Raw genomic sequence first — 27728 nt, 5'->3', positions numbered from 1 at the left:
ACTCAGATGCTCCCAGAGTTCCCTGCCAACCTTGAAAACAAGATGGCAGAACCCAGGGACCCTCTGGAGAAGCTCTGGGCACCACCCCTGAGGTGGAGATGGACAGGGGAGCGGCCACCCCCACCTGTCCAGTTTCGCGCCAGAGCACGGAGTGGGGGTCCCTGAACCGGTGTGTACAGGTTTATGCACGGAGGGCACCAAATGTGCCCTTCAAAGCAAATCAGTGGCTTGGGGAGGCTACCCCTCCCAAGCCAGTCACACTTATTTCCAAAGGGACAGGGTGTTACCGCCCTCTCCCAAAGGGAATCCTTTGTTCTGCCTTCCTGAGCTTGATCAGATCAAGTAGTAGAAGAAGGGCAAAAACCTGTCTGAGGGATGACAGCAGTTGGGCTGCCCGGAAAACCCTGTAAGACTGGTGGTAGCAATGCTGGGGGTCCTCTAAGGAGCCCCCAGAGTGCATGGAATCATACTTCCAATACTTGCAACAGTATTGGGGTATGATTCCGACATGTTTGATACCAAACATGCCCAAGTTTGGAGTTACCATTATGTAGCTGGACATAGGTAGTGACCTATGTCCAATACACATGTAAAATGGCGTGCCCGCAGTCCCAAAGTCCAGGAAAATGGGTCTGGAGTATGTGTGGGGCACCTCTGCTAGTGCAGGGGTGCCCTCACACACAGGTTCCTACATCCTTCCCTCTGGGCTGAGAGGGCCTACTGTAGCATGACTTACAGTGACCTGGTGTAGTGACCTGTAGTGAAAACGGGTGCATGCACCCATTTCACGCAGACTGCAATGGCAGACGTGCAGAACCCTTTCTATGGGCTCCTTATAGGTGGCAAAATAACTGCTGTAGCCCATAGGGATCCCCTGGAACTCAAATGCCCTGGGTACCTAGGTACCATATACTAGGGACTTACATGGGATAGACCAGCATGCCAATTGTGGGAAGAAAAAGGTATGATTTAGAGGAGAGAGCAAAACTACTGGGGTCCTGGTTAGCAGGATCCCAGTAGACACAAACACACTGGCAACAGGCAGAAAATGGGGGTAACCATGCCACGAAAGAGGGTACTTTCCTATAAGAACGGAAGCAAGAGGGGTAATTCCCAAGGAAGAACCATCACAGAGATTAGTGAGTCAAGTGTAGATCACTCAGAATACTGCTAAAAGGAATATAGAAAGAACGATTTCTGGAATGGAATCTAGATACCAGACCTTCAAAACCTGTAAGGTCAGAAAGGAATATGTGATAGAGAAAGAGAAAAAACCTTCACACCCATGAGCCAACAATAAATTAGCAATGCTAGGGGTAAAAGCCTTTAGTGAGATACCTGCAGTAGGCAACAACAGGTAACGTAGAAGATACATACAGAAACAGATACAACCCTCCAAGACAAACACAAAGCCAGTCACAAAAGAATAGGGATCAACAACATCCCATAGGCGCACAATATCCCTCCCTCCCTTATGGAAGGAAGGGAATGAACAGCAAGAGTCATCGCATAAACCAATGGTGGTAAACAAGTATAACCGTGCCACAGTGGACTAATGATTACAAGACATGTCTATGGAAAAGGCATGGTATGCCTGAAAGGAAAAAGGGGTTTTGAGATCAAAAGGTGAAGGAGGGAAATGACAAACCTATAAGAGATGATTGTCACAACCACCCTCAAAAGGTATATGAAAGGTGAAAGTAGGAACTTCCTGGGGCAACAGCTGGTGGCCCAGAGTATGGAGAAAAGAGAGCCACAAAGAAGAACTGGAATAAAAGCATTAACTGGATTGACCAATGGAAATGCCATGGAAAGGGACAGAAAAAAAACCTCTTCCATAATAAGAATGGAAAAAGGACACACGCAAAAGCAACCGTGGTAATTCTAAGGTCAATAGGATACAAACGTTTCCAATAGAAGTACCAAGGAAGTTCCCCGTTGGGAACAAGAAGCAGTTAAAGAGTAGCTAAAGACTTACCCAATGGCTCAGAAGAGCAATGGCCAAACACAAATCTCCACAGAAATCAAAGAGATTGTAGGCGACCCGCCTATACGTAGACCACAACAGAATTCATGCCACAGGCAGAATGAGACTGAGACCTGGTTGAAAATAACAAAAGAACCACCATGTGTGGTACCACATAGAAAAATTATTATAAATGTCACTTGTGGTATAACAGCCGCTGAACAGAAGTGGTCAGCATCACCAGCTGCACGCAATCGTGCCACTAAGTAAAATCTCCATGATGGAGGAGAACATGATATTAACAAGTGAACCTGCAAGGAGCAGGAAGTACACACTGGAGGTGAACTGACAACAAAACACACTCCAGAATGACAATACAACAGTTAAAGGTGGTGCAAGTTTACAGACACCCCTTGCAACTTAGTGGGCAGATGTGAGACCATATGCAGAATGCCACAGTAAATGCTCCTTAAAGAAGCACTAGAAGAGGAAGAGGACAGGACATTAAGTCCCACCATGAGCATCTCTGAAGCAGCGCAAAGCTGAATCGGTATGCGCTCTAAAAAGGGATTTGCCATCATAGGGCAAATCAAGCAACGAATCACGTATGGGTTCTGAGAAATTTGAAGAACGTAGCGAAGCCCTTCGCCGTAGCGCTACCGAGGAGGCCATAATCCACCCAACAGAATTGGTGGTATCAATACCACAGTGAACACCAATTTTGGCAGCCTGCTGACCATCCTGTATCAAGGGCATAAGAGCAGTCCGAGCCTCGTCAGGTATAGAAGGCAAATAACGCTCCACTGAGTTCCACAAAACATGGGAGAAGTGAGCAAGTACACAAGAGGTGTTTGGTAGAATGTAAGGCTGAACTAGATGAGGCGAACATCCTCCTACCAGAAGCGTCCAGCTGCCTGGCTTCTCACTCTGGTGAAAACAGGAGGAATCTGTGTAAAACTGAGCAGTTTGCACCACAAAACATTTGAGTCGTTGGGTGCCTGCAAAGGCATGACGGATCTTCCGGGGTGGACCTGTGTCTGTGAGAGACAAAACACTCCACAGGGAGACCAGACTCCCAAGAAGATATCATAAAGAGCCTCACAATAAGGAAGGACCGGCTCTACAGAAGACTGGTCAGGATGTAGTATGTTGAGTAATGGATCCATGGACAATTGCACCATAAGAAATTGTAAGTGCAACGCCTCCTAAACCCGCTTAAACATATCAGCAAAACCAGGGGAGGAGAGAAGGCTGGATGCCGGCAACCAGTCTGAGTGTGAAAATGGAATGGTGCCTGAATGAGGAGGTTGAGGATGTTCAGGTCCCTCCAATGGAGGAACAAGAGATTAAGGCTCAGTTAATGAAGGAACATCGAACTCCAACAGTGCAGTTCCTGGCGTCGGTCTGAGGAGTGTTCTCGAACTCGGAGGTGGCATACTCCTCCTACGGAGAAACAACAATAGGGGCGTAGAGCCAAGTCGTATGTGCCACCACTGCAGAGGATGGCGTCAGAAGGGAGGAATACAGCGCACTCGATGGGAGCCGCAAGAGGCTGTGCATCGGCGCCGATCCAACTCCGGAGTCGAAATCGAGGGGCTAAACAGGCACCAAGGATGAAGTCACCAGTAATTACCCCATCGAAGCACCCACCCCCTCCTTAGGTCCTGATGGCGCTCTAGAGGGGGGAGGAGGAGACTCAAAAATAGCATGTAAGGATGAATAATAGTTCCACATTTGGGCCAGAGTCGCCCCGACCGCACTGTAAGTGGAAGGGATGGGGTTGACTCTTGTGTAGACTCGTCTTCAGAAGATCTGGGTGAGTATCGCAGGGGCATTTAAGCCGGTGGGGGACACGACTTTGCCCGAAGTGAACGCTTACCTGAAGGCGTCGTCCAAACAGGAGACGTTGAGGGTGCCACTCGTGATCGACTCCTACAACGGTCTCTGGGATGTGAAATAGAAGATGACAGACTAAGATGCCTTTGAGAGTCTTGAGAAGACTGCAATACCCGGGCCGGCAACAGCTTCATCCGCCGCTCATGCAACATCTTAGGCCTCAGTTGTTGACAGTCATTGCAGTCGTGCTGGGTGCGAAGATACCACATGCAGATGGAGTGGGGGGTCCTTGACAGACATCGGTCGAGCACATACCCACAGGGCTTAAAGACAGTAGACATAAACACTGTTCCAATTAAAAAATACAATGAAAAAGATGAAGGCTAAAAATGGGCAGAGGAACTGCTTCTCTGGATCCACGTTGCTGCGTAGAAAAGAAGAAAGTGATGTCAGCGCGTCAGGGGGGGGGGGGACTATATGGACTCAGAGGATGTCACTACAGAGTTGCACGACACCCTCTACCGACGCGCAGAGGTGTTGCTGAAGAAAAATTTCCACATCCAGTCTGACGATTGGGGGAGAATTCTAAGATAAGGAACCTGTGGCTAGTTGTCTCTAACAGATCAGTTGGACGTTTAGAGCAGTTCTCTGAGCTCCTAGATGCCATCCTAATGCTTTGCTGATGATGAATTCTTGAATGCTGCATTTCTTGGAGAGGCATCTCCCTCTCTACTTGTCCCTTTTTAGATGTCCTTTTAGATTTAGTAATCGTTCTATATCCCTTCAGAAGACTCTTGATCGAGCTTCTGACATGCTAACGCCTTTTCCTTTTTATTATTTTTGCCTAAATCAGCTCTAGATGCACAGTCCGAGATTAGTATTTTTTTCCAAATTATTTTTGCCCCTTTTGTGTTTTTGTATGTTGCCTACATGTGTTCCACCCCACACATGCATTTCCTGTTTCGGTCAGCTGTAGGGTTTTCCACTGTCAAGTCTAAATTAATGACTTCACTAAATTGAAATTACAGGTGATTGTTAATCCAGAGCAACTTCTGATTTCTATATTTCAGATTCATTTTAATATTGTGAAATATTCTTCTGAATACTTAGTTTTGTCAATGTTAGTTCAATTAAACTTCTTTCGTTGCCTTGGGCAACCCTTGGTGATAATGTACGTCATTCAGTCTAAATGTATTTACTCATAATTGAACGTTGCTTGATGGTTCTGCCACATTTCACTGCTGGGTCAAAAGGTCAGTCGACCTCCGTGAGCAATGATTCCTGCAAAGGATGAAAATGCTGCAACAGATCTGGTAGCAGACTGATGGTTTCATTTCACAGAAGTGGAGAACCATACTTTTGGTTGTTGTGAAATGCTTGACACATGTTCCTCTAAGTAGCCTGGCAGCTCTTTGCCACACTACCAGGACTGAGCTAAGGTTTAACAAATGATTTATGGGACGACTGGGGAACAATTTATCACACCTATTTTGGTAGGCCAATTATTTTCCAACCCTGAGTGCATGGAGCCAGTCCTCCTCACCCACCTACAGAACGAACACGCCATTACATCAATTAACACAAAAAATGCCCCCAGCAACACTTCTAAGTTTTCAAACAATGTCAATTCAAAACTGTTTCATTGATTCAAACACAGTTCAACAAAATTCACAAAAAAGCCACATGGAGTAACTCCTCCTCAGTGCATTCAATTTTACAAAATGTTATTTTTATCTTTATTCTTTTCCACAATAAATTAAATCTTCCCTTTCCCATAGCCAACACATTCCGCCCTATTCAAGGACTTTTTCAGGACTACAAAATGCAATAACGCAAAATTACATCCCACCCTCCCATAAAACCATATGTTACAATTTAAAAACAAAAAATCTTATAAGAGCTGTAGACACGCAAAACTCCAATGTTTACGCTATAATATGTCATCCCATGTGGCTTCAAGCAATTCACTCCCATTCTTATTCCTTTTTTAATATTTGATTCATTGTAAGTATAAAGTTGAGGCCTGGTATGGGCAACAATTGTAATGTCATCCTCATGAACAATTTGTCATCCATAGAATCTCATGTACATAGACAGTCGTTGGCATAGTTCTACCTATTAAGCCCACATCAAATTCAATCTAATGACAATAGTTTCTTCTGTAGCCAAGCTTAAATATTTCTTATTTCTCAAAGCAACACAGTTATTCCAAAACTGACAACATTTTTTAATACATATTTTTGCCATTTTCAAGGGGTAACAGTCTTCTGGCTTTATTACATTACTGCAAATGGTCAACAAAAAGTACATTTACCAATGTATATATTTAGAACCATCCTTTACGCAAGCTTATTTGGAACCACATGTACATCATAGGGTAACACGGGACCTGCACTCAGCAACTTACTGGTGTTAAAACTGTGCTGTACACTGATCTAACCATGATCTCCGTCATGTGAACGCACACAGTGTCTCAGGCATGGGTAATTACCACGCGCAATCTGCTGTCGACTAAACCTCCTGCCATCCCATTGTGTCCCACCTGCTGACAGAGGACAAACGGCATTTTGCTCGCAGGGACTGCATAGGACAAAGAAAAACAAACAAAATCCCAACTACCCTCCCAAGGACAGCTCGGCAACGGCCGGCCACCCTAATAGCCACAATGTTCCACAGAACAGAACCACCCCCTCTAAGTTGAAGAGGCGGGTGGTGCAGTTTGTCAACTGTGGTGTTGCTCTGCAAGACTCCCTCAGCTCCTCCCCTTGAGATATTCCTTTATTAAAAGCTACAGGGCACAGCAGGAGCTGTCTTTATGATCTTGTCTGAGGACTGAGGCATCACGTGTGGACCGCCATCCGGAGTGCTGACCTGAGAGTCAGAATCAGACAGCCGAATATCTGTGTCATGACCAGGGTCGCTCCCCTCCTCCTTGTTCGATGTGTTGATCTCAGTCAGCGAGGCCCCTGTCTGAACTGCTCACAATTTCCCCTCCTCCCACTGGGTCGGTGTAGGCTTGGAGAGCCGAGCTGATTGGTTCCGGCTCCTGGAGCGCGTTCCTTTCTTACGACGCTGGGCTTTCGCAACCTATCTATGCCAGATAGATATTGTTCCAACCATGCCCAGGCTTCCTCGGGGGTTTGGCAGAAATTCGTGTTCCTGTCTAACATCACCTTCAGTCTGGAAGGGAAAAGCAGAGCATCAGATATCCCCTCATCCCGAAGAGCTTTTTTCAAATGCCAGAAAAGAGGTGTGTTTGGCCTGCACAGATGCTGTAAATTCCGGAAACATGGTCGCCTGACCTCCCTCCACCCCAAAGGGGCCAGCCACTGTGCCCACTGCAGCAATAAGTCCCAGTCGCGGTAGGGAAGGAGTTTACCTACAACCGGTCTGGGCGGCCACCCAGGCGGTGGCGGGCATGCTGGTACCCAGTGAGCCCGCTCAAGGGTGAAAAGGGGCGTGAGGCTGTCAGTGTCCATAATGATGCGCAACCTTGGTTCCAGAAATCCCACCATGTTTGTTCCTTCCATGCCCTCCGGTAGGCCTACTATTCAGATATTGATACAACCCTCTGCATCCTCGGCCCGGTGCTCCAATTGGTGTACTCGGTCCGCGAGCTGTGACACCTGGAGATTCAATGCTTGATGGGATGGTTGCAAAACGGCCACTGAGGTCTTCACGACCTTCACCTTTTCTGACAGCTTCTGATGGTCAGAGCGTAGCAGGCCCAGTTCAGCAGAGACTTTGCCTATGTATTGTTGTAGGGTAAGCTTGGAATCCTCAATGTCCCCTAGTATTTTGTTGAGGGTTTTGTGCATTCCCCTGAATGGTGGATCCTCATTCGTCCCAGGAGCTGAAGCTGCCCGCATATCATCCAAGGTGGGCCCAGGTTCCCCTTGCAATTTTGGCTGCAGTTTCCCCATGTCCTGTGGTGGCAGCCCGGTGCGAGGGACAAAAGTCGAGGACGTCTGCAGGGGTGAGGATGAAGGTACACCTCCTATTGGTATCACGGTGGAGGGTCACAATTTATCACCCCTAGATCTCACCTCCACACAACAGTCCAGGTGCACAGGTTCCTCAAGGAAGGCCAGGTCCTCATCCAGGCCGGCAGAAGAGCGGCGACTCCCCAGTAAAGCACAGGAGTCACAGCCCGGTGATGTACCCGAGCCCCTCTGAAAATTAACTGCCCACGGGTCCACCAAATCACCAGGTGCCTTCCCACTTGGCAGTAGTCTGTGAGCGAAGACCTCCTCAGTCTCTTTCCTCTACAAAGGCCACAGGCATGCTGTGAGCGTCAGGCGGTCCCAATATGGTCCATGGTGCCGGAGTCCATCTCCAAGTGGTCCACTGGGCAGGGACGTGAGCCGAGTCCTGTTCAGCACCCTGACCTCCAAGGGGGTTGCGTCATCTCCTCAACAATCAGCTGTACAGCACGTACCACTGTCCAGCGTGCACTGGCCCACTCAGCGATACAATCATGGTCCATAGTATCACCACCAACTTCTATCTATCCCCCCGTACAGCCATCCTCAATGGGATAGAACCTTGGAGGTTTCAGGTCATAGTAGGCTCTAGGGCCCCCTGGGGCAGTTTCCAACGGTTGTCTGTGTGTGGGGGTCCACTTTCCTACTACTCCCCGCCTCACCAACTCAGAGGATCAGTGGGGCATGATCTCCGCTCTCCAGCCCACTCTACCTGGGAGCATGGCAATCACTGTCCCCGCTCGCTGCACTCTGCCCAGCGAGGACCCCTCTCTCCGTCGCAGTGTGCACACTGCACTCACCATCACTGCCCGGGTCCTTCCCACCGGGTTCCACCGAGCTGGGGGACTCATACCAGACCACAGGGGTGGGCAGCCACCTGCAGCGCACAAGTTTGGGCTACTCACCAAGCCCCCGTAGCCACCGCTCAGCGTCGCCTCGTGCTAGGAAAATTCCACTGAGCGCGGCCATGCCAGTTCACATCAGGCTGCTCTTCCATCCGTCCGGACCCTCTGCTCCTCACCACCCCGGTCGGACCAAACAGTGCCAGGCCAAGGACGTCCTCTCAGTGCGCGCCAGTCCTCCCTCACCTCTGCCAGGATTCCGCATCCTCGGGCCTCACAGGCCCCAGCCCACACTTCTGCTCCGCTAGTACACCTCCTCTGACAGCGCAAAGCAGCACCTGCCAGTCCACAGGGTGCTCGGGTGACCGTCAGGCAGTATCACCGCTGGCCACTCTACGCAGCTGTTGTAATTATACAGGATAATAATGTGGGCTGATGTGGAGCAACGATATATGCATCCGCTATGTTAGCTCACTTAGCAATTCCAAACTATACATTCAAAAGGGGGACAACTGTTACCCAATAAACCTTTTAATTCAGTTTCCCCTCTTCGTTCCCACACCCCTCCATTCATTTTGTGCTTCTAAAAATTATCTACCTATTTAGTATAATAATGTAACGTCCTCTGTTAATACCTGCAATTTGGATGCAATCGTATCTATCATGTCTTCTCTTGCTAGTCATCAACTTCGCCTCAGTTTGGCAATCACCACATTCTTACCGGTTCCATGGTAGGGTGCTTACAAATCAAGACACACCCACTTTTTTTATCACAAGCCTCAAAAATTCTACTCGCCCACTTGCTATGACAAGTCATAGCTAATCAGGTCGAATTATTATTATTATTATTTTTTTTTAAGGACCTACTTGCCCCTTCCGGTGAGTTAACAAAGAACAGGTATTCTGTTCAGTAAGAAATTGCAGAAGCATTAAAGATGCCTTTACACCTTGTGATGTAGAGCAGCACCAGCAGCCCATGCTACCCCTCTTAAGAACAAGATTAATGGCCTGGAGGTACAACTGAGGTGGCATCTGAAAGTGTGCCACAACCTCATTCAGGCTGAGAAAAAACATGCCATGCATGATGGCTTCGGATCGGAAATGATTCCTTCAATCCCTTTGTTTCCGCTCCCTCAGCAAATTAGCTTTTCCAAGAGGTAAAGAGGGCAGAGGAAAGGAACAGATGGAGACTTTGTTGTGGGTCCCATTGCAACCTTAAAGAGGCTGCAGAAAAGACTTTCATTCCATTTTCATAAACATATTCAATGTGGTGATTGTTTCCTATAACCAGGGGAGCAGTAGTGGAGAAAAGGAGTTTCATATTGTTTTGGAAATGTAACTTTTGGCATAGTTGCAATTTTAAGATGGCTGGCCTAATCGCTGCATTAAGGCAAAAATTATGCTAAATACGGGAAACGACCTAAACAACGCGTTGCCAACAACACGGACATTTCCTATGCAAGCGGAACAACGCATGCCTTTTTCTCTGCCTTAACCACGCATGTGCCAAACTATGCATATGTGCAGTTAAGGCAGAGAAAAAGCCATAGAGCTCCGTAGAGGATGCGGGGAGGTAAGTGGGGCTGGGCAGGGTTGGGTGTAGTTTTTAGAGGTAAGGGTGGATTAAGGGCTTAGGGTGCGTGGGAGGCGAAATATTTTTTTTCTTCTTTTTTTTTTTTAGTGGTGGGGGGGACTGGAAAGTTACTTTTTTTTTTTTAGGGAGAGTGTGGAGGGCGGTTGGGGTATTTTTTTTTTAGGGCTTAGGATCAGGGCGGGGTAGTTCATTTTTTAGGGGCGGAGAAGGTAAGAGGTTTTGATTTTGTGCTGGGGGTCAGGTAGTTTATTATTTTTAGGGGCTGGGTAGTGTATTTTTTAGGGTCGAGTAGTTTATTTTTTAGGGGTGGGGAAGGTTTAGGGAAGGGCGGGAGGAGAGAAAAGGAGGAAGGATCGGGGAGAATGCACTGAGGTAAGTGGGGTTGAGGGAGGGTTTGGGGTAGTTTATTTTTTTAGGGGCAGGAGTGGAGGTGGTCTGGGTAGTTTAGTTTTTAGGTGTGGAGGTGGACTGGGTAGTTTAATTTTTAGGCTCTAGGCATGGTTGGTTCATTAGAAAATGTTATTTCAGCAGCCAAATGTTTGATATCTTTACCATGGAAACTTACAACAAAGGTAGTAGGTAGGCCTCACTTATTTTTGTGTGGAAAAAAATTGTTAAAGCCAACATACTTTAATGGTGGGCTGTTATTACACTATGTTAATGCCTGTTGCTAGTTAGTTACACAGGAGCTCACATATTACTGCATTAGTCTGCGAGCAGATTACTGGAGTTAGGAAGAGTTCTGGTATTGCTTACCCCACCTGACCAAAGATGTAGGACAGCGCTTCCCAAACTTTTTAGCACCACAACCCACTTTTTAGAACACCAACATTTTGAGACAAACAGAGCTTAAGGGGGCGATTTTTTTATTTAAGTAAAGGACAGTGGGGTAGCATGTTTTTTTACAGACAGCACATTTTTCACTGGAATAGCCACCAAGCTTGCACAGACATACAGTTTTACTGATAAAACTATACTGCACACAAGTGATAATGTGTGGAAATCTGGTTTCAGTGAATATTTATCATTTGTGCATCGCCACGTAAAGTCTCCTGATCCTTCTTTACATCACATTTCAGAATTATTATTATTATTATTTTTTTAAAGGACTTCGTTTTTGCTTACCTAACTGCTGAATGTGTACAGTTCATTTACAGGTATTTACATTTTGTTGTTTTTACAAATAAACAATATCCTACAGCCTTTCCTTTTAGTCTCCCTGTACCATAGCAAGACTGTCACATAATTCACTTCACTTTCTCTAACCAAAAAGTGATGTTTGTAAACACCAATACCCATATTAAAAAAATTTGGAAGCAATTTACCAAAAGTCATAGCCTGACATTTGACCTGTCTTTGAAGCGCACCAAACGTGATCAGATAAATACAGAATTTAAAAACATTTTTATGTTTGGACTTTCACAACCCACCATAAAAATCGGCTTGCGACCCACAAATGGCTCGAGACTAAGAGTTTGAGAAACACTGGTGTACAAGTCCGTGTATGGGGCAATATGTCAGAAAACTTTAGCCATTAGCCTGTGAATGGCAGCATTTTGCGAAATCGCATGTGCACATCAGCCAGCAAAATAAATGCGTTTCTGGGTCAACACTGATTGGCTAAGACATTTAGATTTAAAATGTTCTCCTTTTATACGTCCCTTTGATATTTTACTTTTTTAACTTGCATTGGTGAACACTAACGCTGCGCTTCACAATGCAGCAAGGATGATCAAAGTCTCTACTCATGACTTATGTGATGCAAACCTTATGGAAGTTTGGGGACTTGAATAGACGCAATAACCTTTTCAATATGAAACGTGATATTTATGTTGATATTCAGCTATTAGAAAAAAGCAAAATAAAGTTGTAGGATAACTTCTAAAAATGCTGTGGTGACGTCTTAGTTTTCATTGTATTTCAATGTCCTATTTATAAAGTTACAAACCTATACGCTTGCGCACAGTTCTGACTTTGGTCTTGGTGCTACAACTGCTCCAAATATTGAGGGCCGTTAGTGATAATTGTAACATTAGACGCAAGGCAACTGGCAGGTCACCCAAGGCGTGAAGGTAATGGAAGTGCATATGTGACCCAACAACATGGCATTCGAGTCCAGTAGCAAGGGTTTCCCTGCCACACGCCATCCTAGCAACGGAGGCATCAGGATAGCAGAGGTATAGCAACCACGGACTTTGCTGTCGCACACATTGTACACTGAATGTCCCTGCTCTCATTAAACATCCACTATAATATCGCTTCTCTTTCAATATACACACCAACATAAACTGGGAAGGGTTGTACCATGTCCCCAAACCAAAGACCTTTGAGTAACTGAAAGTACTAACAGATTGTCCCTACTCTTCTCACTCACTTCCGGGTCTGCACCTGCGCCGCCTTGAACACTTCGCCTCGCTTCAGCACCACATAAGCGCCATCCTCGATGGGATCTCCTTTGCTCTGCTCTGCCATGCTCGAGAACTCTGGGCTAGTCGCAGCTTAGAAGGTTCAACTCTGAATTGAGAACCATGTGCACCGGAAGAAGCCAGTTCAGAGATATAGAAAGAGGACTGTTATAGTTATATAGGACAACTTTCGATTTTCTCATGGTTTGTAGCCTGCCCTTAAGCAAACGAAGTCAATTCACCTTTGCTACATCCAGCCGCGTGGCGTCTGCGGTTACCTCTTCATACCTCCACCATAGTTAAAAAAAAAAAAAAAAATTTAACACTCTAGTTGTTTATTTGAACAACGCGAGCTCTTTTCCGGATCGGCTCGGTAATATTTTCAAGTGGCTGTACTAGCTTTTCTGAGGCGGGTACTGTTTTGTTCCTTAAACCAATTGCACTCTATGTTGGGCGATGCAACCAATCAGACCCAATCCAGTACAATCCGCGCTTGTCAGTCAGTATAAACTAAATTTCCAATTGGCTATCCTCGCCTTAGTTTTTCAAGTACGTCAGAGTCAATAGTAAAGCAGATGAGTTTTTAGCGGTAAGTCTCTTGTTCTGAATTTTTCCACCAATTTGGTTGTTTTAGTGTGTGCGACTTGTGTTCAATAAAATCTCTCCATATCTCTGCTACATACAACTCAATTTCACGTAGTCTTTTGCTTTCTTTTTTAAATAGTCACTGCGTTTTTTGTTTTTAAAAACAAAAACTTAGCAACTCCTCCCAGAGTGGCAAGTGCACCTCAGAGCTCCCTGACGTTGCCATGTGCTCTTTACTGTCATTATTTAAAAACAGTAGACCGGGTTGGTGTTAAAACGGCAGCAGTTTATTCACATATCAAGTATCATTAAACAAAATCCATCATTACATCAAATTAATGCATGCCTGATATTGATAACACTAGGTTTCTCTTTTAGTCCTTTGCCATGACAGCACCCTCTGACATCGACTTGAGCGATAGCCTTTTCTTGTGGGCATCTAGCACCTATGCGGCCTCCCGGCTCTCACCTTGCTGCCAAGATTTGTGAGGGCGGACCTTGTGCCTGACCCCAGTTGCAAGTGCCATGTTCACTCTGTGCTGATTCCTTTTACTGACCATTCCCCAATGTCTCTGCTGTAAGGCATCCCAAGACAACCACATCGTTTCTGAATATGGAGAGCTCCGAAGGACCTTTTGTACATGTTCGTTTGTAGAATATTTTTGTAAAGTTTGACTTATTTGTTCATTTGAATAGTTATTTTATATATATGTTTTTAAATTGTCCTTTTTGTTGGAGAAGAATGAATGAATTAATTGTGTTTTACATTTCCAATGATTGATTTATAGTTTAATTGAATGTGAATTAGGATTAGATCTTTCCCTACTGTTTGACCAATTGTGTTTATATATTGCCTATATTCTACCCAGGTATAGTAGGGTCAATAGGGTGGACCCCTTTGAATTTATTAGTAAAGCATCCCAAGGACACAAAGTTGAGCGGCTCATCTCTTAAGGCTATTGTGCTAATCCTAGCTGTTCTTTTGTGCTGTCTCCGCTCATGCCTCCTTTGGCAAACTGCAGCTGCGACACCTGCATTTCCGGTGTGGGTGGGCCAAAGTTTCTGGGGGGGGGGAACAGTCCATTGACCTCTATGCTTCCGCTTGCCCCTTTAATCTGCTCCTAGACAATGGCCCTTCCTTCCAATTGGGCCATTTAAATGCCGCTAGCCAATTGTGGTGCCTGCTTTTCATGGGCTTGGACGCCTTCTCGCACCTGATTTCCTGCCCTCGGGAGGCATTCCACGCGAGCCTCTAACTGGTACGGGTGTTCCTCCATGGCCCAGTCAACAGAGTGCATAAAGAGAAGTAAAAGCACATGAACAAAACCACAATGCCTCACATTTTACTTACTCTTTAGGTTACGTTAGCTAAAACCGTTTGATGGTATTAATTATATTAAAATTGTACGTATAATATACTCATGCCTCAAGCCCTAAAAAAAAAAAGTGAGGGGACTAACCATGTTAGGTGGTCCTCAAGTGACTCATGTCCTAAAAAAAAAAAAAAAGAAGTGGGGGACCAACCATGTTAGGCGGTATGCAAGTGATATCATGGCGTGTGACATCCCACGTGGAATCATAGGGAGTAGCCTCACAACCCATGACATCTCAGTAACTGACACCACAAGAAGTGACATCACACCTTAAGACCTCACACGTTACAATATTTAAAAAATGAGAATATACATTGTGGTTATGCTAAAAAATGTAAAGCAACCACAATGCAAAATCTGGGCCTCAACTTTTACGTTTATTTTTTAAAACTGCCAAAAAGAAATTTGAAACAAGGAGAAATATGGCTGTAAATCTGTTCTACTTAATTGGTTGCAAAGTGTGTATTTTAAAATATCTTATGGGATTGAGATACCTGCTGCAGAGGTCTTTGTGTGCCAACTTATTCTAAGGGACTAACAATGGTAAGATAACTCTGGTGGTTAATGCATTTGCTGGAGTCTCAGGTTTGAATCAAAGTAGCATAGAGAGTTAATATGTCTCATGCAAAGCACATTATGTAACAATAGATAACAGATTTTTATTTTATGTAAATGGGTAAGTGGGTTACTGCTTTTAACACTGAGATCCTTTTGTTACTTGCAGTTCATAAATTGTAAGTTACAGTGAGCTATGAAGGACACCACTCCTACATCTAATAACCCTGTTTATGTAGCACATCCTGTACATTGATTTACACACACAATGTATTGTCGATGCATAATATGTATGTGCGATGTAAAGCGCTCTTTCACCCTGCATTGCAATGAGTAGCGCTAAAGTGCTATAAAAGAAATAGAACAAATTAGTATTTAAACCTTCTTTGTGTAAATACTGGGACAGACCAACTAATCTGACGTTCTTACAGTGCATGCTTATGTTTTATATATAGAGGGCTGAACAAAGCCAAAAACATCCCTCTCAAGTACCTGTGAAGAGATAAGCTGTGTGCCTTTGTTTCTCCTCCATTGCTTTTAGGTGTAGGGCTCCCGATAGCTCTCAGCCAGGATACTTCAACAAAAGGAGGCCTGATGGCCCCTTAACTTCGGCCTTTGTTTTCGGCCCAGCTATAATCTGACAAGCCACTTCCCCGCCTTCACGTCCCCGCTCCAAACGAAAGCAGACAATGTTCAGGTGCTGCTGAATGTGTCTCGGTGTCTACAAAAATTACATGAGACAAGCTTAGCATATTTCTATGGGGCCCACATTCTTTGCAGGGTAGACAGCCTCCACCCTGTGAAAAGAAAATGGGTAGATGCCATCTACCCATGTCTACCCTCGTCTAAGGCCCTAAATATGCTTGTTATTGGTGCTTTCTGCCAGGCCTTTTCATCTATTGTTCTAATTTGAATTTGCATTTATCTTCCACCGCACTACAGCATAGGGTAGCGACTATCTTCAACTGTTGGTTAACTTCGCAATGAATGATGCCAATGTCCTTTTTCAAAAAACACACAGCTACAAAAAGTAGTTATTTTCTCAGAACCAGGGAATGCTTATGACAAAGTGTAGTTTGTCACATCAGAAATATTTTTTGATATTAAGCAGTGTTTATTGTTTAATTGGCGCGGCACAACTGCTTCTCAAAAATAAAGTTTTACAAAAGGAAAATGACAAAGCAAGCATTGACAAAGTCAAAAAGCTGGCAGACAGCATACAACCTGTTGGCTTTGTCAATGCTTGTTTATTACAATGTCACTCAGTATATCTTCTGTTCAGTCAATAGGATTTGTAAAGCTCTGCTGTTTATGCGCGAGGGTATCCAGGTGCTCAGAGCCATGCTGCTTGGGTCGAATCAGTTGAATAACCAGATCTTGAGTCTATCTCTGAGTTCCTGAAGAAAAGGTGAGGTTTGGAGGTACAGGCCATTCCGGGACTTTGCAGCGAAGAAGAAGTGACCTCTACAGTTGCTTTGGTGGATGCGGATGGGTGAGAGAGGGAGGTGGAGTGCTGGAGGGTTACTGGAATCTGAGGCTGTGGTTGATGAATGCTGGCCCTTGATTGTGTAGGGCCTTGTAGGCATGGGTTAGCATCTTAAATTGTCATCTCTTGTGGATGGGGAGCCAGTCGACTTCTTTTAGGTGAGGGGTGATGTAGGTCCGTTTGGGGAGGTCAAGGATGAGTCTGGCCACTGAGGTCTGTAGTGTCTTCAAGATGTGTGTGGTGATATTTGCATATGGTGCATTGCTGTAGTCCAGATGGCTAGTGATAAGGGCTTGAGTAACCTTGCGTCTGGCGGTGACTGGGAGCTACTTGAAGACTTTTCGGAGCATGCGATTGGTGAGGAAGCAGGCATAGGAGACTGCATTGATCTGGTCTTTCATGGTGCGTTTGTTGTCCAGGATGATGCCGCACAGGCGTTGACTGTAGGAGTGGGTGAGGGTCCTAGTTCTGTTGGCCACCAGGAGTTCCACGCTGAGGTGGTGTTTCCAAAAATCAGTACTTCTGTTTTGTATATGTTTAGTTTGAGACAGTTGGCGATGCTGTTCATGCACAGGCAGGAATTGGCCCTCCTGGTGGATTAGTCTTCAGATAGAGAGAGGATGAGCTTTGTGGCGTCTGCGTAGGAGATGATGTTCTGACGATGTTGGCTAGTGGGGTCATGTAGGTGTTGAACACAGTAGGTCTGAGGGGTGAACCTTGAAGGCCGCCGCAGATGATGCTCTTGGGTTCCAAGTTGAAGGGTGATACACGTATTCTCTGGGTTCTTCTGGTGAAGAAGGTTGCGATCCATTTGAGGGCGTCCTCTTAGATTTCGATCTAATGAAGCCTCTTGATCAGGGTGTAGTACAATATGGTGTCGAAGGCTGCTAAGAGGTCGGAAGGATCAGGACGGCTGTTTCTTTTCCTTCCATGAGGGTTCTGATGACGTCAGTGGCTATGATCAGGGCAGTTTCAGTGCTGTGGTTCGTGTGGAATCCAGATTGGGATGAGTCCAGAAGGTTGTTGTTCTCTAGGTATTCCGTGAGTTGGCGGTTGGTGGCCTTTTCGAGGACTTTGGCCAGAAAGGGGAACAGGGAGATGAGCCGGTAGATCTTGAGCTTGTTGGGGTCGGCAGATGTTTTTTTTTTGAGGAGGGGTTGACTTCCGCGTGTTTCCATTCTTCTGGGAAAGTGGGCAAGTTGATGCATGTGTTGGAGTGGGCTGTGAGCTCTTTGCTGATAGTCCTGTGTCTGAGGCTGAATATGTGGTGGGGACAGGGGTTCATGGGTGCTTCTGAGTGGACAGAGTGTATGATGGCTGTGGTGTTCTGTGTTCTGTGTGGTGAGCTGGTCCCAAGGGTGATCCAGTGGTCAGAGTTTGTGTCTGTGGGGGCAAGGAGGCTGAGGATGGCGGCAGAAGGTAGGGGTTCAGAGTTTTTTGTAGATGGTGGATATCTTGTCATGGAAGAAGTCTGCCAGGGTGTCGCAACGTTCTTGTGAAGGGGTGATTATCTTTTTGTTTGCTGAGGGGTTGGAGAACTCCTTGACAAAAAAAGAGTTCTTTGCTGCGGTTGGAGCTGGCTTTGATTTGGTCAGCTAGGGTGTTCTTTTTCGTCTTTTAGGAGTTGGTGGTAGTGGTTGAGCAATGTCTTGAAGGTGGTGCAGTCTGCAAGCTCCTTGTTGGTGCTCTGTTTCCTTTCTAGTTGCTTGCAGGTCCATTTTATTGTTCTCTGTTCTAGGTGTTCGAACTGGCATGTTTGGTGGTCTCTTGAGTTTGTTGGTTTTGATGGGGGCACCTGTAGACGCAATCATTGATCCAGGTGGTGAAGCTTTTGACAGCTTGTTCAAGGTCGACTCCACTCCACTTGCAGTTTGGGGTGCTGGGCAGCTTGGTGGTGGTGGTGGTGCTGGCGGCTGCTATGATGATGAAGTGGATGATGGAGTGGTCCAGCCAGGAAAGTTTGGTGACATGTAATGTAAAGTGCATTTCTAAAGTGCAACTGCTACTCCGAGGAGTGTCGTGGCGCACTGCACAAACAGTAAGGGGCAGGCTGGGAGAAAAATACTAGTCCTGCGTCAAGAGCCAAGTTTTCAATTTGTTTCGGAACTGGCTGAGATGCTCCAAAGTTCAACATGAAGTTTGTTCCAAAGGGAAGGTCCTAAAAAAGAAAAACACCTGCCCCCTATACTGCAACACCAAATTCTAGCATTTTGGTTAGAAAAAGGCAGGTGCCTAGGCAGCGCATAAAAGGCAATCTTATATGTAAGTGATTTTTCCCACCAGGGAACGATTCTTACCTGCCCCAGGTAAAAGGTAGCTGGGTGAATAGAGTGGGGCTCCAAGCCAAACCTTGCTGTACTCCCACCTGGGGATTACATGATCCAAAGAATAAAAAGGAGGGCACCACACCTCTTGACTCCTACCCTCCAGGAAAGAGGCCAGCCAGCCCAAGGCTAATCCCCTGATTCCAACGGCCCGGAGGGTGGGATGGGGCACCATGTCGAAGGCTGCAGACATCAAGCATTATCAGCACAGCACTGCCATGACATCCAGGGCACCTCTGATGTGATCAACCACCTCCATTAGTGCCGTTTTCATGCAATTGTTGGGAAAGCTTAAATGTCAAGAGTGCTCTGGTGTAGCACTCACCCTTGTTATTTGAATGACACACAATAATCAAAATGTCTAGTGTGCATTATGATTGTACAAAATACTATAGCAGTTTAAGTCCCATTAAAAGTTGAATAGCACGGTAAGTATTTTTTTATATGAGTCTCTATTCCAAGTTCCTGTTTACTTATTGTTGATACAGAAACATCCTCTGCATGGTAAGAGACAGGCTCCTGAGTGCCCAACTGTACTGTTGTCTAGATCCCTAATGCTGTTTTTTTTTTTTTTTTTTTTTTTGCCATAGGCATGTCTCACTAATTGTGGTTTTCTTGGACCAGGTGGGGCACCCAAAGCGCTAACCTCGCAGTGGTGGAAGACTACCGCCTTCACTAGGAGTAAAGCAGCATAAGCGCAGTGATGACAGTATACCATGTAGTGATCAGTACTAGTGAACAGGACCTTTTTACCTTGTGTGACTGGTGTGAGACCTACAGGCTCACTCACCTTTTTAAAAGTTCTTCTGCTGTGTGCTTAACTCGTCCTTGGCCTACATCAGGTAGGTGTGGTGTGCTGCATAGCGCAGGGGTAGTGACTCTGCGTTAGTTGCAAGTGTGCCTGGGAAGTGAACTGTACAAGAATGGTGCAGTACATGTGTGGTTAGTACATGTGATGGTTGTATGTATGACTGAGAGAAATACATTACATGAGGGATGTAGTGTTGTGCAGTGCGTACTCAGGGACCGTATGTGATGTGCTGGGTTTATGTTTGTTTGCGTGAAGTACAATACATGACGGGTGAAGAGTTGTGCAGCACACGTAGAGTGTGTGTGTGTGTGCTGGTAGTGTGTGTGTTTTAAATTAACCACACCATGGTTAAAGATAGAAAAGCTTTGGTGCTGAACAGTGCATGCAGGTTAATTGTGTGTACTGAATGCATGTGTGCATGTATAGGTACAATGCATAGAGTTACTTGTGCTGAACAGAAAGTGTGCTATGAATGTACAGTGAGTGAGTGTGCCTGCAATGGTACATTACATGGAGGACTCTGACTTCCAGTTTGTCTGCCTGGTGAAGACATGATGAGGAGAGGAATCCCCCAGACAGATGTGTAGAGTGCTGCTTACCAGAGATCTAGAAGGTGACAAACTGAAGGGAACAGACTGTTTGCATTTCTAAGACTGCTCTTTAGTGATAGTTCACAGGAAAGGAGTCTGGACACATCCCAGGAAGGGAGATGGGGCTGATAAGAGAATCATAAAGAGTAGGGCTGGGGTCTGAGATCAACCCTTTGGTGCAGATATCACTGTGGTTGACATCCAGGTGTAAAATCTGGTCACTCACATGAGTTATGTTGTGGACAGTCAGCTTTAGAGTTGTGCCTGCTGCGGCAGACCTCTTTAATGAAGGAAGATGAAAAGGAGAAGTGCCCACTTCGAAAGAAGCAGAACCCCAACTTAAAACTTCATAGTCACAGACTGTAAGGAAATGCCTTCCTTGGCATGGTTACCCCCTGACTTTATGCCTTTTGTTGATGCCAGTTATGATTGAAAGTGTGCTGTGACCCTTCTAACCAGGCCCCAGCACCAGTGTTCTTTCCCTAACCTGTACCTTTGTTCCAAAATTGGCACAGCCCTGGCACACAGGTAAGTCCCTTGTAAATGGTACCCCTGGTACCAAGGGCCCTTTTTGCCAGGGAAGGTCTCTAAGGGCAGCAGCATGTCTTATGCCACCCCGGGGACCCCTCACTCAGAACAAGCACACTGCCTCACAGCTTGTGTGTGCTGGTGGGGAGAAAATGACTAAGTCAACACAGCACTCCCCTCAGAGTGCCATGCCCACCTCTCACTGCCTGTGGCATAGGTAAGTCACCCCTCTAGCAGGCCTTATAGCCCTAAGGCTGGGTGCACTATACCACAGGTGAGGGCATAAGTGCATGAGCACTATGCCCCTACAGTGTCTAAGCAAAACCTTAGACATTGTAAGTGCACGGTAGCCATAAAGAGTATATGGTCTGAGAGTTTGTCAAACACGAACTCCACAGTTCCATAATAGCTACACTGAAATCTGGGAAGTTTGGTATCAAACGTCTCAGCACAATAAATGCACACTGATGCCAGTGTGGGATTTATTGTAAAATACACTCAGATGGCATCTTAGAGATGCCCCTTGAATACCAGTCCGACTTCTAGTGCTAGGCTGACCAGTTTCTGCCAGCCTGCCACAACCAGACGAGTTTCTGGCCACATGGGGTGAGTGCCTTTGTCACTCTGTGGCCAGGAACGAAGCCTGTACTGGGTGGAGGTGCTTCTCACCTCCCCTTGCAGGAACTGTAACATCTGGCAGTGTGCCTCAAAGGCTCATGCCTTTTGTTACAGCACCCCAGGGCATCCCAGCTAGTGGAGATGCCCTCCCGTCCGGCCACTGCCCCCACTTTTGGCGGCAAGGCAGGAGAGGATAATGAGAAAAACAAGGAGGAGCCACCCACCAGTCAGGACAGCCCCTAAGGTGCCCTGAGCTGAGGTGACTCCTGCCTTTAGAAATCCTCCATCTTGAGATTGGAGGATTCCCCCAATAGGAATAGGGATGTGCACCCCTCCCCTCAGGGAGGAGGCACAAAGAGGGTGTAGCCACCCTGCAGGACAGTAGCCATTGGCTATTGCCCCCCTGACCTAAACAAACCCCTACATTTAGTATTTAGGGGCAACCCTGAACCCAGGAAATCAGATTCCTGCAACCTACACAAAGAAGAAGGACTGCTGACCTGAAAGCCCCGCAGAGACGACAGAGACATCAACTGACTTGGCCCCAGCCCTACCGGCCTGTATTTGCAACTTTAAAGCAACTTTGAAAGAACTCTCCCTTCCCGCCGGAAGCGTGAGACTTCTCACTTTGCACCCAACGCCCCCGACTCGAGCTCCAGAGAACTAACACCGCAGAGAGGACTCCCAGGTGACTGCAACGACTTGAGTAACCTGAGTCGACTCCCCTGCACCACCACAGCGATGCCTGCAGAGAGGATCCAGATGCTCCCCCTGACCGCGACTGCCTGTTAACAAAGAACCCGACGCCTGGACCAAGCACTGCACCCGCAGCCCCCAGGACAGAGAGGAACCACGTACCAGTGCAGGAGAGACCAGCAGGCGGCCCTCATCCTAGCCCAGTTGGTGGCTGGCCTGAGAAGCCCCCCAATGTGTCCTGCCTGCATCGCCTAAGTGACCCCCGGGTCCCTCCATTGCTTCCTGTAGCAAACCCGACACCTACTTTGCACACTGCACCCGGCTGCCCCTGTGCTGCTGAGGGTGTATTTTGTGTGCCTGTTTGTGTCCCCCCCTCACCCCCAGTGCTCTACAAACCCCCCCTGGTCTGCTTCCTGAGGACGCAGGTACTTACCTGCCAGCAGACCGGACCTGGAGCACCCCTGTTCTCCATAGGCACCTATGTGTTTTGGGCCCTCCTTTGACCTTTGCACCTGACCGGCCCTGTGTTGCTGGTGCAGTGACTTTGGGGTTGCCTTGAACCCCCAACAGTGGGCTGCCTATGTCCAGGAGACTGATTGTGTAAGTGCTCTACTTACCTGCAAAACCTAACCAAACTTACCTCCCCCCAGGAAGTGTTGATTTTTGCACTGTGTCCACTTTCAAAATAGCTTATTGCCATTTTTACTAAAACTGTGTGTACTACTGTTTTTAAATCAAAGTTGTATACTTACCTGTGTGAAGTACCTTGCATTTTATGTACTTACCTCAAATCTTGAATCTTGTGGTTCTAAAATAAATTAAGAAAATATATTTTTCTACATAAAAACTATTGGCCTGGAGTTAAGTATTTGAGTGTGTGTTCCTCATTTATTGCCTGTGTGTGTACAACAAATGCTTAACACTACCCTCTGATAAGCTTACTTCTCGACCACTCTACAACAAAATAGAGCATTAGAATGATCTAATTTTGCCACTATCGACCTCTAAGGGGAACCCTTGGACTTTGTGCACACTATCTCTCACTTTGAGATAGTATATACAGAGCCAACTTCCTACACAGACTCTAAATCACATTGATTTCTGGAAAAGGTCTATAAAAAGGGGAGTTTGAGTCTCCAAAAATATGTACTCTGACAAGCAGCCAGACGGACTTTGTGAGAAGGAGAAGCTCTGCAAGACATTTGCCTATGACCAGGACTGGGGGCCAAGGCCTGCTCTGAGTGAGGGGACTTCACCTTGGGAAGCCAAGACTGCCTGCCTGCTTGCAAAGGCCAGTGTGCCCCGTGAGAAAGATGACAGCTTTAGAGGAAGCACGGGTCAGCCCTACCGTGAGGACTTCCTTTGCGAGGTTTGAGGATTCAACTGTGCTTCAAAATGCCTCCTGTGATTCACCCCACAAAGAGTGGTGCACATTTACAGCACACATATGCCCTAGTGGCATGTGTGTGCTCTATTGCACTTAAAAAAAAAAATCTTTGGGTGCTTTTTAGGGTCGAGCCTGCGTTAGCATGCGCTTGTGCATGTGTATCGCTTTAGTAGTTATAAAAGGGCTCGGAGCTCCGTCCATGTCACGTCAGTGTCTTTCATTGGATCGTGGGCTTGCCTTTTAAAATCTGCTTGCTTTCATTAATGAAAGGCATGCATATGTCATGCCTTTTCTGGTGGTTAGCCCTCCTCGAGCACAGCGACCAAGTACTGAAAACATACGAGGCTCGCTGCTTCCGTATGTTTTGTGGACTACTTTTTATCATTTTCTGCAGCACGATCTCGCTTGGCAGCAGTCGAGCGATTTGCATGACATCGACCCTGTTGCATAGTTAAGAACTTTTGCTGGTTACGTAGATAATTGCACTTTTGCCGATAGGTTTCAATACGAGTGAACTGTAGCAGCGCAATCGCGCTTTTTTTTTTCATTTAATGTGGCAAGAAAAGTCAGGTTGGGAGTTTACAACTGCTAATAGCTCTAACTTGGAGAAATGCGAGACCCATTGCATTGCAAATGCTTGTTTAAATTGCACATGGTAACCTTTGACTTGGAGTCGATGGCAATTGCATTTCCTAAATGCTCTATTCGCATTTAGGAAATTCTTTGTACATCGGAATTGGAATCGCAAATAGTCATTTCCCATTTAGAGGATCACTAATTGCGATTTCTACAGGGTAAAAATCACAATTTGCAATTTCCTTAAAGAGCTTTGTACATCTGAAAAGCCAATTTAGCATTTTTTTAACACACCGTAATAACAAGTTGGCCCGTTAAGAAATGCTAAATGGCTTTTTACATCTGCCCCTTAGAGTATAATGTCTTCGTACTTGTTGTGTTAAACTTTTTTGAAATGTCAGTTAATGATAACTTAGTGCTCGCTAATTGTCTTTCTTCGTTTATTGCACAGGGTGACATGAACGGTGACTGCAGAGGATCGTGGCGAGGTGGCTGGAGAGGAGGTGGAAGAGGAGAAGGGAGTAGCTATGGATGGAGAGGCCGACCATGGAGGGGAAGAGGCAACGGGGGCAAAGGGACGAGAGGAAATTGGAAGAGAAATGGTGAAAGGGATGACAGTGGTAAGGCTATTTTCGTGACTCTATAAAGAAACAATTTATTTGTAAATATAAAATGCTGATCCTATCCTATCTATCATTACTTAACATTGTCTGGATTTCTTTTTCAAAAGCGGTTTCCAGCGATCTTATATTCAGTGTTTATTGTTGATATTGTTAATTAGGAGTTGTATACCGAACAGCGTGCCAGTAGTTTTCCATTATAGTTCCTTTCGGAAGACCAGGTATGACTTTCCTGCATTTCTTTAGCTAGGCTATTCTTGGTTTGTGATTTTGTTTTTCACAAATGAAAAAGAAAGTGGTGGGCAGGAAGTATAGCCTGAAAATTAGGGTTACTGATGCTTGATTGTTTTTATTTATTCTCACCCAGTGTCTTTCCTTCACTAACAGAAACAATTGACTTATGTTGTATAGAAATCAGCTGACGCGTGACAGCTCTAGAGCATAGGGCTTTTTCATTTATACATGTTTAAATATTGTGCCAAAAGAGCGTTTTTTTTTAACAAAACAACTTTATTGCCATTTATTTAGAAAATGGCATAGCCAGAGAAACACACAGCATTAGAAACATTCTATAAAATTAGAAAAACGCCCTCTAATGTGTATGTTATGGCATCTAATTGGTTCAGCGAGTAAGTGACCCAATATGATTTCTTTACCGGACAAGTCGATTTCAGTAGCGGTCTGCCCCTTATAAAAGTGATTTAAAACATCTACCCCTTGGAAAACCTATGTATTCATCACCCCATGCCTGCATCACCCACCCTCAACTTAGCATATGTCTTTACAGCCAAACCGAGATAGTCATCCTTCAACCTGCAGCTAATTATCGATATATATACCCATACTAGCATGCATTCAGCAGTACCCTCAAAATATGTATGACCCACAGCCGTTCACCCAGCTGTTTATCCATGTGCACCACCGAGCCATCAATCCCTCCAGTCCACATCTACCACTGTCTCAATGTGCCAGGAAGTATGTTGTATGACTGCATGACTGTCTGCATGCTTGTTGTTATTCCCAAAGTATTTCAACGGTTGCTTGAAAACAAACCGTGATCTGCTCATTAAAGGGTAGTTGTGTTTTTATATTCAAGGACAAGATCAGTGTTGTGGCTAACGTAATTTTTTTTTTTGACTGGTATGAGATGTGAATTAGGATTCGAGGATTCTTGCACACAAGGAACAGCAAAATGATGGCATCTACAGAGCTAATTCAAACAGTATTTTCGTTTGTCATTGCAGGGTTTTATTCACCGTCCTCCCAACCTCGATTAATTCAGTCATCATTGGATTTGTTCACACCATATAAAGGCTGGAAGCTTTATTTTTCTGAGGGTATGTTGTTTTCATTGATAAATAGTTCAATGCATTACAGTTTGATTTGACTGAAGCTTTAAAGTATGTGTAATCATTCAGTTTGATTATGGGAATGCCAGTATTGTTGTTTCTTTGGTTTTAGAAATCTCGTGCTGCTTTACTTGATCTGCTTTGGAAAGTCCTATGTTTCTTTTGCAGGATAGAAAAACAGTGGGCATTTCAGTTCCTAGACGGGCGTGGAAAGGCGGAACGTCTGTGAATATAGTGGGTTGTTCACTGTAGGATGCAAATATTGTGAACACAAACTTGTAAGTTTGTGTGTATTCACAAGCTGTTCGTAGGTTAATTTCCACCGCTGAGGTAAATAGAAATCTACCCTTGTCAATGTCGAGTGTAGATGTTCTCCTGGTGACATATGAACGGCTATATAATGGACGTGTTGCAAAAGGGATTTCTCTGTGGATAAAACAGTGTAAAAAAAAAAAATATATATATATATATGCTTTTGCACATTTCCTTGATGTGGATTTGTAAGGGTTTCACAAGATGCACAGCACCATTTCCAGAGCCTGGATCCCAGGAAAAGACCAGATGCCAGACCTCACTTACTGTCCTCAGAGTGCGTGTGGAACTACATTCCAGCCTCAATCATCTGACACAACCCCAGCTCAAAACCCTACTCTTTAAACAACATCTAGTCGCAGTACAAACTACAAGATTCAAGAGAACCTCTTGATTCCTAGCTGCAAGCAACTCTTGTTCCCAGCTCATCCTGGCTCTGAACCCTCCACAAAGCCCACCACCCACCACCCTCCCTTCAGTTCCTTGCTGTAACCACTCCTTTTACACATAAACTCCTCTGTCGCCTCTTGCTCTGCTTCCCCCTTATTGTAAATTAATCTGTTGCTTTACAGCTAGGTTTCGACTTCATGACAAACATACCAAAATACACACATACATGTATAAACGGTGGGTTGTCTGCCATGTGGACAGCTTTAATTTGCATAGAATCCCATGCCTGCTCCCAGTGGGATTTGTGATTGAGGAAAAATGTGAACATCTTTTTTGATCCATTGATGTACATGTTTATTTCATAAACTGGATTTCCTATCTTCAAGAAGAAGCAAGAAATAATTAACTTTATGTTTTTGCTTTTTCGTTTTTCAGGATTTGTAGGCATGCTATTTACTGAAATCTGTACAGCACCTGCCAAGGTGGCTACAGACTATGGAAAAATAGGAGCTGAAAGTATCCTCGTTGCACTACGTTTTAATGCATTTTATTGCTGTAGTCTAACAGTTCAGTTAGACGTAGTTGGTACAAGGACCTACTGTCTTGGTCGTTTGGTCATAATTCAATGTTAGTGCAATCCTTTACATAGTGCTCTTGATTTGTCTTAGTTATGTTGGCTGCTACCAGCAGTGAGTTCTCAGTTTTGAAGTACTGTTTTCCTCATCTAAGGTCCATAATTGATAGTCTAATACGATTTCCCCTTTGTATCACTATTTTTGAGGCCTTGCAACGAAAATGTTTAGTTGTGGCCTAGAGCAAGAGGAGTGAGTGATAACACGTGCACAGTGTATGCTGTCCAGGAATAATACCACTGTAAAAGGGATTGGACAAAACAGTTAATT

General features: G+C 45.4%; 2 protein-coding genes across 2 annotated transcripts in view; one reads left to right on the top strand and one right to left on the bottom strand.

Moving 5' to 3' along the window:
• Nucleotides 1-12781, bottom strand: part of TRMT6 (tRNA methyltransferase 6 non-catalytic subunit) — a 116179-nt gene extending 103398 nt beyond the window's left edge. The window contains exon 1 of the mRNA XM_069234157.1: nt 12596-12781. Coding sequence (XP_069090258.1) covers nt 12596-12693 — 98 coding nt within the window. The 5' untranslated portion in view covers nt 12694-12781. The remainder of the gene's footprint in view (nt 1-12595) is intronic.
• Nucleotides 12782-13106: 325 nt separating this feature from the next.
• MCM8 (minichromosome maintenance 8 homologous recombination repair factor) overlaps nt 13107-27728 on the top strand; it is a 376705-nt gene continuing 362083 nt past the window's right edge. The window contains exons 1-3 of the mRNA XM_069234156.1: nt 13107-13215; nt 24607-24775; nt 26020-26112. Of these exons, the coding sequence (XP_069090257.1) occupies nt 24613-24775; nt 26020-26112 (256 nt within the window). The 5' untranslated portion in view covers nt 13107-13215; nt 24607-24612. The remainder of the gene's footprint in view (nt 13216-24606; nt 24776-26019; nt 26113-27728) is intronic.

Source organism: Pleurodeles waltl, chromosome 5 (assembly GCF_031143425.1).
Source record: "Pleurodeles waltl isolate 20211129_DDA chromosome 5, aPleWal1.hap1.20221129, whole genome shotgun sequence".
NCBI classification, from domain to species: Eukaryota; Metazoa; Chordata; class Amphibia; order Caudata; family Salamandridae; genus Pleurodeles; species Pleurodeles waltl.
This window is presented reverse-complemented; position numbering and strand designations above follow the sequence as displayed.